Here is a 14,135-nt window from a genome sequence, read left to right on the forward strand (position 1 = left end):
GGCTGATAAGATTGCATCAGAAGCCCACACATAAACCCATCTCCACCCGTTAAACCGATGAACTGGAAGTGAGCAGGAGTCCCATAGAGGATCGCTGAGTTTGATCCGTAGCAAACCACAAGATGAGACCCATCAGATTTCAGACCACATAATACAGAACCACCTTCTCCGTAGGAAATTGCAATTGGAGACATTGAACCAAGAGCTGAAGCAAGCTGCCATATACTAGTGAAAAGCACAAGCTTTACAAGGAGAGTCCATTCCCTTGCTCTCCTTTCGAACATTCTCATTCTTAGCTACTTTTCGAAGTCAACCCAAACGCTTCTTAGCTACTTACTGCGTTCACTTTCTGAGACATTCCATAGATTGACTAAAGAGTGTGACCCTTGATTGGTAAAAAGCAAACCAGTCACCACAAAACTGTGATCTTTAGGACGAGACTGCAATCAAGGGCATGCAACATATGAAAGAAAAGAAATTTCTAGCAATGAGAGCTGAATTAGTGTCGAAGAAACAAAGGAACGAGAAGCAAGACAGACTCCGAAGATTTAGGAAACAAAGTAGGAAAATTCAGACAACCAATGTCAAAGAAGGACCTCTCTTGGCTCTCTGTTCTTCTGCAGCGGAAAACAAAAAGAAACTTACCCCTTTCAAGATCTCAGACCGCAAAGTAATAACATCATAACATCTTCAAAGACCCTTTTTAATAAAGCTAAGCTTCTCCAAAAATTTCCTATTTTTTTTTGTTTTGTTTTTTTTTGCCGACTAAAGAAGTGTAGAGAGAGGAATTGAGTGGTGAAAATGGGAGCTAGAGTTATACATTAAGCAGTAGCTCATGAAAATCTTGAGAAACCCAGAGAGAAGAGAGAAGATAGAAGAGAGAGACATTGGAGCTGCTTATCACAGAGAGTCATGTAGTACTGAGATTGCATTAAATGCGACCAAAACTGCTGCTTCTGAATAATGGCAAATGTAGGTGACGCCATTTAATATAAAGAGTTAATGTTACCAAATTTTTTCTTCTTGCTTTCTCGTTTTACGTTTTTATTTATTCGAAATTTTCCCCAATCTTCCCAAATTTCTGCAATCTAACCCCAAAAAAGTTTTATGTCAAGTTTCCATCTCTATGCACATTGGAGTTAACACAAGAGAATCTAAAGCTTCCTTTTTTCTAATGGGGTGTCTTTTACTTGCGCCGTTGCCGTCGGTGTTTGGTTTTGAGCAAACCGAAACATTAGAACTATCTTTAATCTTAAAAATATACAACAAATAAGTAAATGGTTTGTGAGGTTTCATGCACTTATTTTTTTTTTTAAAGTTCAACTCTGTTTCTCGAGACACAAACATCCTCTTTTGTCTTCTTCCTCTTCATCTCCTTGTGCCCCTCAAAAGAAATGTTTTGTCCTCTTTAGGCTCAAGATTTCAAACACACGCACAAGAGACCAAAATTGAAAATCTTGAGTTGACTCAATTCATATGTTCTTCCTACTGAAAGTTGAAAAATTCTGAAGTTGTTGACTTGAGGGCCTCAAGTTCAGATTCTAAAAGGGTGTGAATGGTTGCAGCGGTTGGTACGGACAAATCTGTGTGTGGAGTGGATCGTTTTTTATTTACCATTCAGCAAATGTAGTACGCAATGGCGCGGTCCAAATAAAGTAGAGATAAGACCGCAACAGACCAACTGCAGACCGCTTTTACATACACATAGAGTTGGTCCGCAACGGTCTGAAATCTGCCTTAAAAATGGAGCGGTCCAGACCGCAGATGGATTTGACCGCCCTAACCGCAGTTACCATTCAAACCCTAAGAATAACAACTGTCCAGTCACGTGCTACTCACATGCTAACGAAAAGGGTCCATATTTTACTTACTACTTTGCAGACCTGACTGAGACACACAAAGTCTATTCTTACACTAAAAAATTTCCTCATTTATTAACAATCAACAATGTGAAGTATAAAAAGACATGATTTTCTTCATATGTTGTGTAAACAGGAGCTTCTCTCTTTAGAACTATGTGGCGAGTATACATGATAACACCATCATATGTTTTCGAGGATGTTACTCCAACATGTTTCATTCCTTACAGTCAGACCCTTTGCTTCTATTCAACAACACGGTGTATGCAACATTGGTCTATAAGCTAGTCTCATACATTGGTCTATGAATGAATTTGATATGTATAACAACATAGAATTGCGTTTACAGCCTTGAAACAAACAAAATAGACGAAACCAAAAAGAATTGCATACTGACCTAAAACTGACTTCTCCCTAGGTCACTGGCTCACTGCAAAATCCTTCAGTAATAATCGACCCAATGTTTTTAATGGAATCTCCATGTACTTGATGTCCTAAGTGCAAGCCAACAACCAAAAATTACTTTTCATATAGCTTCATTACTTTTTGTTGTATCACTCATATGTTTATAGAGAGAGCACAAAATCATACCTCATAAAAAAAGCAGCAGAAGAAACCACTTGGTCAGAGGAAAGGCCATTTCTTGACTATCTCTACATCATGTATATAGCCATTCTCCTATTACTTGAACAATATTATACAATATAATAGATGCTTTCATTTCATACAAGTCACTCTGACCGCGCCTGCTCACTTAAAACTTCACTCTTTTCCTGCGAAGAGAAACAAGGCATAGGATAAGGCATCTATTGTGTTTATTGCTTGTAGCGAATAGATTAGAAAGGACATGTTCTACCTGCTCCTCAGTATTTGGTGGCAGACAGTTTTTGCCTCCATTGCACCGGAACTTGAATGACTCAGAACAACTAGTGGACTCTCTATCGATTATGAACTCTGGAGAAGAGATGGTTGAGGATCTATTGGTCTTACGAGGAGAACACGGCAGGTTTGAATGATAAGCCTCTGCTTCTGATGATGATAGTTCAGAACCAGCTCCCCGTGGACATATAACAGTACTAGAGTTTCCGACCTTGTGAAAACTTTCCATGGATGGATTCCCCGGAGTTTCAATAAGATGATCACCAGGTGGATGATTCTTTTCTGCAGCAACCATAATAGAATCACTTGTTGACTTCTTCTCAGGAGGAATGACACAGTCCAAGTCCACTGGATTTACACAGCAGCTTTTGCTATACGATTCGACACAAGATGATACAATCTGGCCAGGTACTAAAGAATCAGGTATGGACAAGTCAATCCCTTTTTTTTCCTTGCAAGTGTCTGAGCCCTCTTTAATTCTGCTGCATGGTTCTATAGAAGATAACGCTAGAGACCGTTCACCATTGGAATGATGATCAGAAGGTAAATGAGCATTTTCTTTCATTGTCGGACTTACAGATGATTCTCTCATTACACGCCCATCTGTGTCTTGCCCTGAAGTCTTCTGTTTCTTACATTCTGTAGCATTATTAATGCCAAGGTCAGAATGTGGGGGTTTTCTTCGACGCATGCTATCACATACATTGACCTCATCCCTCATGCTATTAATCCAATCTGATGGATTGAAATTTAGATCAACTGAAAGGCTAATACCCTCTTCCAAACTGACATGAAACTCAAACGAAGACGAACTAGCACTATCACCACTGTCTACATCTCTCATTCTATCTTCTGGCCGAGAATCTGTTCTCTTGGAGTTAGTTGTTGGGCCCTTTTCATTCAATGTCCTCATATATGGAGGTGCACATGCAGAATCAATCAAACCACCATTTCCATTTCTTTCCTGCATTTTCAGCAGAAACATTTAAGAGACGTTAGAAGTTGGCCAGCAGAAGAGTGGCAGAGAATTAAGGAACGTTAATAAAGGACAAAAACATTGATGCACCTATATCAATAAATTTCTTTGAGAAACTATCCTACATTATAACGATATGACTCTTGTACATCTTTACATAAAGGCATTTAATTAAGTCTTTCAAGGAAAAACCAACAAAGTGAAAACTACTCCAGACTTATCCAAGCAAATAGATACTCACTTTCATGCAAATAGACACTCTCAAAAACAAAGTGAATCGAACCTGATACGGTGTATTGTCCCCAAGGAAAAAGCCTGGACTTCTAGGCACTGCACCTTGAACACAATCCTCTCTAGTTTTATCCAATTCTTTACCATAAGAATCTACAATAACATAAAACCAGACTTTATAAATGGAATAATATAAATGAGACAAGAGTAAAATTTTAAGCAACAGAGATAAATACACCAAACCTCTTCTAACATCCCATGTTCTATCCGCTGGTGCTCTAGATGTCGTAGCTACACTATGTTGATTCCCAGGGAACCCAAAGCCTACCGAGTTCAAACCATTTTTCTGCAATTGTTAGATACAACAACAACACATGATTAGCTGCCCAACATTAAGAGAAACAACAAGACATGTGACCATATTAATGATATACAAAACAAGGCATGAAGATGCATACTAAGGATTTCAGATTAACTAAAAGCTACAACTTTATTTATTTCCTTTTCCACAAGAAAAAGAGAGGGAAGCTATGAGATACCTCGAAAAAAGAAGCTAATGATTCAGCCATATCCGAACTTGATCTATTGGCAGGCAAATTATACTTCTTGCACAAACTCTGAAGCTCTTTCCTTGAAAACCCGCAATAGAAATCCACATCTTCCTTCCTGACCATCTGTTACCGTTACACAATTTTTATTTTTTATTTTGCAATAAGAGCAACACATTTATTACTTATTAGGAACACAAACACAAAGAAAAGACACCAAAGGAGTGACCTTTACATTCCCAACGGTCACTAATTTCAAGCAAATAATAAAACAATAGAATAGAATTCCCCAAGAGTGGAACAATGAATAGAAGCTACAACAACATACTTCAAGAAACAGTTTCAGCTGTAAGAGACAGAAATTTGAACAAAATAGTGAATGCTTCCTGTTACAGAACATCAAAACCTAAACACTAACAGGGGGACACAATCGAGTTAAATCCCATTTAGATCGAAAAGAACATGAAATTGTTTTAGGAAAACTACAGGCGAATAATTCGCGGAGGAAGCTTTCAACGGGGTGGGATAGTATTACTTATTTACCTGCTGCTGATCGAGTGCTTTTTTCCGGGAATTTTGCCGAGAAAGTGTGAGAAAATTTTCAGATGGAAAAAAAAAAAAAAAACGATTTCGAAATCTGCAGGGACCGAAGCAGACAGAACGAGCCCACTTTTGAGGAGCTTGTGTCTTCTTCTTCTATCAAATCTCTCTGGTCGTCAAAATTAAAAACTCAACATTCTTATTTTAGATTTACATGGATTTATGGGCCTACTTCAAGCCCATTTAGTTTTTTATTCTTCTTTTTTTATGACAACCAAAAGCAAATGGAAAATCTAGGTTTTGGTGCTCCTAAGCAAAGAGTGAGAAATTTTACACGAAATTTCGAATATATTTGTAAAGTTCATTGTGTTATTTTTCTCATTAGTCCTCTCTATTCAATAATGTTAATTAGCTGTGGAAGTGTAATCGAATAACTTAAAATTAAGGATCATGAGTAGTAGTGGAAATTGGATGAGCTGGAAGACAACCATAACACGAGTAGTGTCATAATTGGATCCGGCCGGTTACAGGTTTACACACAGTCACACAACCCCGTGATAATATATTTTTATTTATTTTATAGTACTTTTTCTTTTAGTACTTAAAATTAAATTAATCGAATACTCAATAGAACAACAAAGTTTTACGAAAATTTTTGTTTAACGTTTTTGGTTTTTGCTGCATTGATTAATTATTGCATGGTGTATAACATTTGGGCATTTGGCACAAGTCGACAATCTACACAAATTGGCATTTTTGGGGATATTGGCACAATTTCAACCCAAAAAAATATTTCACTGATCAGAATCCCGACAGATCCGCCGAAGATCGTCCGAAGCATGGATCCACTAAAGTAAAACAAAAAAAAAAATACTTATTATGCAATATAATATGATTTTTTTTTAAAAAGAGTAAAGTACTAAAGGATTTTGGTTTAATAGTTACAAGAAAATAATGAAAATGTAAGAGTATCATCACACTATGTTATGTTAAGTCAATATTCAAATTTTGTTCCGCTGCATTTGTTTCATTCATTTTAATATGTTACCTTTATGCTGATTGAGATATTCATATGAGTCATTTTAAAGGAAAAGAAAGATGGACCAACTAGTGCTGGGCAAATAAACCGAACCGAATGGACCAAACTGAAACCGAACCGGAAAATTTCGGTTCGGGTATGGATAGTGGACAATAACCGATTGGATAGTGTTTTAATTATCCATGGATATCGGTTATTAACCGAACCGAACCGATATCTATTCGGTTATCCGAATCAAACCGAACACGTACTAAAATTACGTTTTAGCCGAGAATCGAACCTGAGACCTCTACAAACTGGAGTGTGCAACATGGCCACTGCGCCACGTTGAAGTTTTAGCTTTGTATTACGTGTTAATTTATATAAGGTAATAAAAAGTAAACTAAAAAACCATATATATTTAGACAAAAATACCAAAATATTTGAAATAAATCAAATATCAGGAAGTTTTTAGATATATTTGTTAAAATATAATCAAATTTTATTTAAATAATATTTAAAAAATTTATATTATACTATTTCGGATATCCGGAACCAAACCGAAAATAACCGAAACCGAACCGAAATAGTAAATTAACCGAATGGATACTAAACCTCTATATCCAAACTAACCGGAACCGAATAGATATATCCGAAACCAAACCGAATACCCGAACGCCCAGGACTAGGACCAACGGTCATATTGCAACGGGCATCGATCTCTCGTTAGTGAAGAACATGTTTTAATAATGTAAACAAACCAATAAACTTAGGGACATGAAACAAACATCAACAATTATAACAACGCGTTTGTTATATACATTAGTATTTTTTTTATCGTTTTTTCTCCTATCAAAGATCTGTGAAATACCCTTCACGCGTATTCTCCTACTTCGTAGTTTCTCTTTTTGTATATTAATTTTTTTCCTAACTACACCACAACGTAAACTAATTTATCTTCTTAACTCTTTTGATTATCGATTGTAGACTATGAAGATGCAACGTTTGTTCAAAAGGATGAACTACTTCGGAAGAACAGACTACTGATACAAGAACAGAGCACCAGGTGGTTTATGTCGGCGATTAACAAGCCAGAAGTTTTACAAAGGATTGGAAGGCACATGAAGCTTCTAGAAGGTTGAAAAGTTTCATGTTTACAATAGAAATGTAAACATGAAGAAAAAGGAGAATTTTCTAAACTAAAAGGAAAAAGGAAATTGCCCAATTCTCATTAGAATTAGAATAAGGAATAAACCTAGTTCTATAAATAGGGTGCTAAGGCAAGGATGAGCTTTAGCACAAATAAGAGAAAGTTAACCTAGCTATTAAGTTTTAGTTTTAGAGAAAAGATAAGAGCTAAGAACTTAGAGAGAGCGTAAGATTTCTTTAAAAAGTTTTGAGAGATAAGAAAATTGTTTAGAACAAACTTGTAAACAGATTTCTATTAATCGAAAAGGAGTTTAAGAGAAACCATTATTTCGTTGTTCAGATTGTTAGTTCTTACACTTTCAATTGGTATCAAAGCGGCACTTGTTCGAAATATTACGGGTGAGATTCTGCGGGCAAGATGGAGAGCTACGGAGATCTGATCAACAACAATAAAGTTGTCTTGGATGATGGGAACTATGGATTTTGGAAGTCAAGGATCAAATCCATAATAGGAGGTATTGATCGTCTTGCTTGGAAAACTGTGCTAGAAAAGTGGGAGGAGCCTACAATCAAAGATGAATCAGGCAAGTGAATACCCAAACCTGAGTCAGAATGGACTGATGAAGAACAGAAGAAATCAAAATATAACTCAAGAGCACTAAGCGCTATTCATTGCAGTGTTAGGAGAAAACAGTTAGATTTGATTCAGGGGTGCGAAGCAGCAAAAGAGGCATGGGATATCCTTCAGATTCATTATGAAGGCACCAAAGTGCAGAGCTCAAGAAAAGATATGTTAGCATCGAGATTTGAGAATCTAAGGATGGAGGATCATGAATCAATCTCAGATTTCAGTTCTGAGTTGAGTGCTCTAACACAAAAGGCCTTAACCTTAGGTAAAACCTATAAAGACCAGAAATTAGTCAAAAAGTTTCTAAGCTGTCTTCCATCAAGGTTCATAGGATATAAGACAGTCTTAACTGTATCACATGACTTAGACAGCCTTACCTATGGTGAAGTGGTTGGAATGTTACAAGCATATGAGATGGAGCTGAATGGAATTAAGAAACCAAAAGGGATAACTTTAGCAGTAAGCAAAGATACAACTGATCAAGGAGAGGAGGATGTTGTAGGTTTACTAGTACGAAGGTTTGATCGTGCTTTGAGAATGGTAGAACAAGGTCAAGGCCAAAAGAAGACTGGTTCATTCAAGAAGACAAGTAAAGACAGAAAGGCTGATTTGTAATGCCATGAATGTAAAGGATATGGACATTTTATTCGAGAATGTCCAACGAGCAAGCTACGAGAGGCCAAGTGCGCAACCTGCAAAGGTACTGGACATACACATGATATGTGTATAAATAATTCGAAAAATAAGAAGGAAAAATCTATGATTATTATTGAGGATGATTAAGATGATGACAGCAGCAGCGAAGAAGAGCTCTTAAATTTGGTGGCGATGGTGGGAATCACTGAATTTGAGAACGGGGAAGAAGTGACTGATTCAGAATCAGAAGGAGAGGAGATTCTTGACATTGTTCGGAGTTACAAAGAAGTGCGAGACACACTTATTGCTCTAGGAAAAGAGAATCAAGGATTGATAAAAGAAAAACTTCGACTTGAGACACTGGTCATATCTTTGCAGAATGAATTGGAGGATGAGAAAAAGATTGCTAAAGGTTCGCTGGAGTTGATAAGAGAAAAGTTGCTTTTACCTGCAAAAGCAAACAAACTTGAAGAGGAGTTGTGTAAAGAGAAAGAAAAAACCACATAATTGCAATCGGAGTTGGATCAGCAGCATAAGAAGATTCATATGTTTGTAGGCACAAAGCAACTTGATAAGATCTTGAGCTATGGAAGAACTGAGAAAACTCATAAAGGACTGGGATTTACAAATAACAGAGGAGCAAAACCACAGTTAACCAAGTTTGTGTCTGCTGTAATGATTAATTCTGAGAAAGAAACAACTACCAATGTCTCTAAAGAGTTTTTGGGATGCTATTTTTGTGGGAAGATTGGGCACTACAAACGATATTGTTACAAGTTTTGGGAAAAAGTGTGTGCTCTAAAGCGTCAAGGAAGATTTTTCTGGAATGGAGTTAGAAGACAAGTATGGATAAAGAAAACTGATCTATATCAACCGGAATTAAATGAGGTTTCTGAATTAGGATTCAGATTTAGTATGGCCATGATTACTGAGGAACAAAATGACTCAGAGCCTTGGTTCTTTGATAGTGGGTGCTCAAGGCATATGACTGGAACCAAGAACAATCTACAAAATATCAAGAAACTAAAAGGAGGTACAGTAACTTTTGGAGATGGGAGTCATGGTTTTATACAAGGCAAGGGTACAACGTGTGATGCTGAACTTCCATAACTTGTGAATGTCTATCTAGTTCAGGGGCTGAGAGCTAATTTGATAAGTATTAGTCAACTTTGTGATGAAGGATTGTCGGTGCTGTTCACAAAAGTTGATTGCAAAGCTTTGGATGAAACAGGAAATGTCAAGTTATATGGAGTAAGGTCTGGAAACAATTGCTACATGTGGGAGAAAGAGCCAATCAAGTGTTACAGTGCTAAGGCTAGCATTGATCTCTGGCATCAGCGACTTGGGCATATGAATACAAGGAATCTTACTACACTTGTGAATAAAGAGATAGTGCGAGGGGTACCAAAGCTAAAAGGGGAAGACAATATGGTGTGTGGACCGTGTAACCATGGAAAACATGTCAAAATTCAGCACAAAAAGTTTCCAGATGTTCAGTCAAAATCAGTTCTGGATCTGATTCACATGGATTTAATGGGACCAATGCAGGTTGAAAGTATAGCTGGAAAGAAATATGTGTTTGTGTTGGTTGATGACTATTCCAGGTACACCTGGGTTCGATTTATTCGAGAGAAGTCTGATACTGTAGACAGTTTCAAAATTCTAGCCTTACAATTACTTAATGAGCGAGGAGGGATCAAAAAGATAAGGAGTGATCATGGTGGAGAATTTCAAAATGAGGCTATGAAGGATTTTTGTGATCAACATGGGATTGCACATCAGTATTCAGCACCAAGAACTCCACAACAGAACGAAGTTGTAAAAAGGAAGAATAGAACTCTTCAAGAAATGGCCAGCGCAATGATTCATGGAAATCAGGTTCCTAAGAAGTTCTGGGCTGAAGCTTTAAATACCGCTTGTTACATAATTAACAAGGTATATGTGCGAAGAAATACAACTAAGACACCTTATGAGCTGTGGAAAGGCAAAACACCAAACCTGAGCTACTTCCATGTTTTTGATTGCAAATGTTATATTTTAAATGACAAGGATTATCTTGGGAAATTTGATTCCAGAAGTGATGAGGGCATGTTTCTTGGATATGCAGAGAGTAGTACAACATTCAGGGTGTATAACAAACATACTGGTCTTATTATGGAATCAGTGAATGTAGTGTTTGATGATAGGTCTGGTTCAGTGGGAAACAATGATGGTTCAGATAGTGACACAGAACGAGTAACTACTATGGGAAAACGTAAAGATGAGTCTGAAGTAGAAGCTTCTGTTTCACAGCCAGAAGTGTTTCAACTTGTTCATAAAAATCACTCAGCATCTGATGTCATTGGAGATTTGAATGAAAAGATGAAGACTAGAGGAGTTAAAATAGACTTCAAAAAGATGACAAGTTACTTGACAACTCTAGAGACAGTGTTTTATGAGTGTTTTGTGTCAATGATTGAACCAAAGAATCATGTAGAAGCTGTTCAAGATGATTTTTGGATTATTCCCATGGAAGAAGAACTTGAACAGTTTGAGCGTAATGATGTATGGGAGCTAGTTCGGAGACCAATAGATGTAAATATTATTGGTACCAAATGGATTTTTAAGAATAAGATTGATGAAAGTGGTGTTGTAGTTCGCAATAAGGCTAGATTGGTAGCACAAGGGTATACACAGATTGAAGGAGTGGATTTCGAAGAAACTTTTGCACCAGTAACAAGACTTGAGTCGATTAGACTGTTTCTAGGGATGGCTTGCATTCTAAACTTCAAAGTATTTCAGATGGGTGTCAAAAGTGCTTTCTTGAATGGGATTTTGCAGGAGGAAGTGTATGTTGAACAACCCAAGGGGTTTGAGGATCCAATTAAACCATATTATGTTTATAAATTAAAGAAAGCTCTTTATGGGTTAAAACAAGCTCCAAGGGCTTGGTATGAAAGGCTAACTAGTTTTCTTATGGAGAAGGGTTATACTCGAGGAAGTGTTGACAAGACCTTGTTTGTCTTAGAACAAAATGATGATATCATGATGGTTCAAATTTATGTTGATGACATTATTTTTTGTAGTACATCTAAGAAGTTGGTGGATGGTTTTGTGGGTAGTATGACACAAGAGTTTGAAATGAGTATGGTTAGAAAACTCAAATACTTTCTTGGATTGCAGATTACTCAGTCTGATCAAAGAATTTCTATTTCACAAAGTACTTATGTTAGGCAGCTTCTTAAGAAATTTCAGATGGATAAGTGTAAAGAAGCCAATATACCTATGAGCACTTCACTGAAATTGTCAAAAGATGTTGATGGAAAGGAAGTGGATGTTAAGCAATACAGAGGGATGATTGGTAGTTTGTTATATCTCACTGCTAGTAGACCTGATTTAAGTTTCAGTGTTGGAATGTGTGCTAGATATCAGTCGAATCCAAAACAATTACACCTAGAAGTGAAAGGAACTATTGATTTTGGGATTTGGTATTCTAAAGGTTCGAATCAGGGTTTAGTTGGATATTGTGATGCTGATTATGCAGGGAGTGTGACTGATCGGAAAAGTACTAGTGGAGGATGTTTTTTTCTGGGAAATAATCTCATTGCATGGTTAAGTAAGAAACAGAATTCATTGCCTATATCTACGGCTGAATCAGAATATATAGCAATGGGGAGTTGTTGTATTCAATTATTATGGATGAAGCAGATGTAAGCAGATTATGGGATGGATTCAAGAATATTACAAGTGTATTGTGATAACAAAAGTGCTATTGATATTTCTAAGAATCCAGTCCAACACTCAAGAACCAAGCACATTGATGTGAGACATCACTTTATCAGAGAACTGGTTGAGAAAAAGCAAGTTCTGATTGAACATGTTGATATTGAAGATCAACTAGCATATATATTCACGAAGGCATTAGATTTTAATCGATTCTCAACTTTGAGAAATTCACTTGGCGTGTGTGAGATGTGATTCTTATTGGAGCTGGTCAAGAACAAGTACAAGGAAATTTTTGGTTTCAAGATTGAGTGAATCAATATTTTATTTAAACTGGTTTAATTTTTGGGGTGATTGGGTTTTAATATTTTAGTTTTAAGATATGATGGGTGATGGCTTCGGTTGTATCGGAAAATAATAAATCTTTTGGTTAATAGCTTTGGGTGTATCGGCGGCTAAGAGAAAAAAAAACAACAAAGAAAGGATGGTGAGAGCGACTCGACAAGGGTTGGTGAAAGGGGGAAGGAAATCAAAGATAACTCGAAATGATGGTGTTTCTCATCGACGTCATCTGGTCGATGAATCGAGTGGTGATGAGGACGATCAATCCTTTTCGGTGAGAGATGAAGAATCCTCAAGGGAGAAATCGGCACAAGCTATTAACGATGACGAAATCTCTGTCGATGAGGATGAAGAGGTTCTGGGTGAAGATAAGGATAAAGGGATTGCTTCAGATGCTGAAGAGTTCGGATTTGAGGAAATCTTTGTGCAAGAGCAACTTGAGAGTCACACAGTAAAATGGAGAACGTTGGAGCAAGGGTCTACTCCTAAGACTAAGCGGTCGAAATCTTCAGGATCGGGTAGCAAGAGTGTTCGTGCAAAGGGAGATTTTCGGTCTAATGTGTTTGTTTCAAAAGCTGCTCAAGCAAGGTATTCTCAATTCTATTCAAGGAAATTTACAAAAGAAAGACAAATGGATTTTTCTCAACCGGATGAATTTGGGATTATTGGTAAAGTTATGGATCTAGGGTTGCATTACTCGAAACAAGATCTGTCTGTGTATGTCAAAGAGGTGGTTTGTGAGTTTCTTGCTAATTTGCCAAAAGAGAAAGCTAGGGATGGAATTCAAGTGTTTGTTAGAGGTCACTGGTATGAGTTTTGTCCTAACATGATTAATGAGGCGTTTAATCTTGAATAATTGTCTCAAGTTGAGAAGGAAGCCGATGCAGCTATAGATAAGCTGAGTAAAGATGAACTTGCTGAAGTTCTGAGTGGTCGAGACAGGTTGCCTTGGAAGCAATTGAAAGTTAGGGATCTACCTGGAGAAGTTGCAGCTCTTTTGATGTTGGCGGGTGACAATTTGGTTCCTTCAGTTCATAGGAATCATGCTTCAGTCAAACGTGTTCAAATTGTGTATAAGATTGTTCAAGGAATTCGGTTTGATCTAGGACAACTCGTTTATGATCAAATTATGGATATGAGCTGGAATGATGCTACTCGGTGTATCATATTTCCTAGAACAATTTTCGAAACACTTAAGTTTCAAGAAGGTCCGCTTGCGTGGTCAGTTGCAGAAAAAGAAGTGGCTGTTGAGTTTTACACTAAAGATGTGAGAACTGGGCGTGCTTATGCGGATAAGTACAATTTGCTTTATGAGAATAAAGACTCTACACCGATTCGAAGACAAACAGAGGAGGGTTCTTCTTCGACTTCTGAGGTAATTCAGTTGGGTAGCATTCGTGTGCCACAGTTTGGTCAAGTAGATGAGGAGAGTTCATATGGAGCTTTGGTCGATACTGCTTAAGCACTCCGAAGACTCACTAATGTTGTTCAAAGGTTGATTCAGAGTCATCCTTTATCCAAGATGCTTTGAGTGTGTTTTTTTACTATTGTGTTCACAAGCATGGGGAGAAGAATTCAGAGATTCAGAGTTTCTGGGGGAGCGGTAAAGTTCAGAGATTCTGGGGGA

General features: G+C 37.2%; 2 protein-coding genes across 3 annotated transcripts in view; both read right to left on the reverse strand.

The window, feature by feature from the left end:
- The window catches only part of LOC104749423 (serine/threonine-protein kinase-like protein ACR4), a 4,155-nt gene extending 3,210 nt beyond the window's left edge, over positions 1-945 (reverse strand). The window contains exon 1 of the mRNA XM_019237664.1: positions 4-945. Within this exon, the coding sequence (XP_019093209.1) occupies positions 4-290 (287 nt within the window). The 5' untranslated portion in view covers positions 291-945. The remainder of the gene's footprint in view (positions 1-3) is intronic.
- Positions 1,982-5,181, reverse strand: LOC104749424. 2 transcript variants are annotated; one of them, XM_010471058.2, is made up of 7 exons: positions 5,037-5,181; positions 4,485-4,611; positions 4,189-4,291; positions 3,998-4,098; positions 2,716-3,702; positions 2,451-2,632; positions 1,982-2,353 (listed from the first exon to the last, which is right to left on the reverse strand). In XM_010471058.2, the coding sequence occupies exons 2-6, from the start codon at positions 4,512-4,514 to the stop codon at positions 2,591-2,593; spliced, it is 1,263 nt and encodes a 420-aa protein (XP_010469360.1). In that variant the 5' UTR covers positions 4,515-4,611; positions 5,037-5,181; the 3' UTR covers positions 1,982-2,353; positions 2,451-2,590. The 2 variants fall into 2 exon arrangements, with proteins under 2 accessions (XP_010469360.1, XP_010469359.1); XM_010471057.2 differs by having other exon boundaries at positions 4,485-4,619.

The sequence above is a fragment of the Camelina sativa genome, chromosome 16 (genome assembly GCF_000633955.1).
Source record: "Camelina sativa cultivar DH55 chromosome 16, Cs, whole genome shotgun sequence".
Taxonomy (NCBI): Eukaryota; Viridiplantae; Streptophyta; class Magnoliopsida; order Brassicales; family Brassicaceae; genus Camelina; species Camelina sativa.

Excerpts from the sequence above, each read along its gene's own strand:
- LOC104749424 (XM_010471057.2), bottom strand. The coding sequence starts at position 4,619 with ATGGTCAGGAAGGAAGATGTGGATTTCTATTGCGGGTTTTCAAGGAAA. Across the intron at positions 4,292-4,484 it reads CATTAGCTTCTTTTTTCGAG|AAAAATGGTTTGAACTCGGT; the intron begins GTATCTCATAGC and ends TAACAATTGCAG. Across the intron at positions 3,703-3,997 it reads GGGACAATACACCGTATCAG|GAAAGAAATGGAAATGGTGG; the intron begins GTTCGATTCACT and ends CTGAAAATGCAG.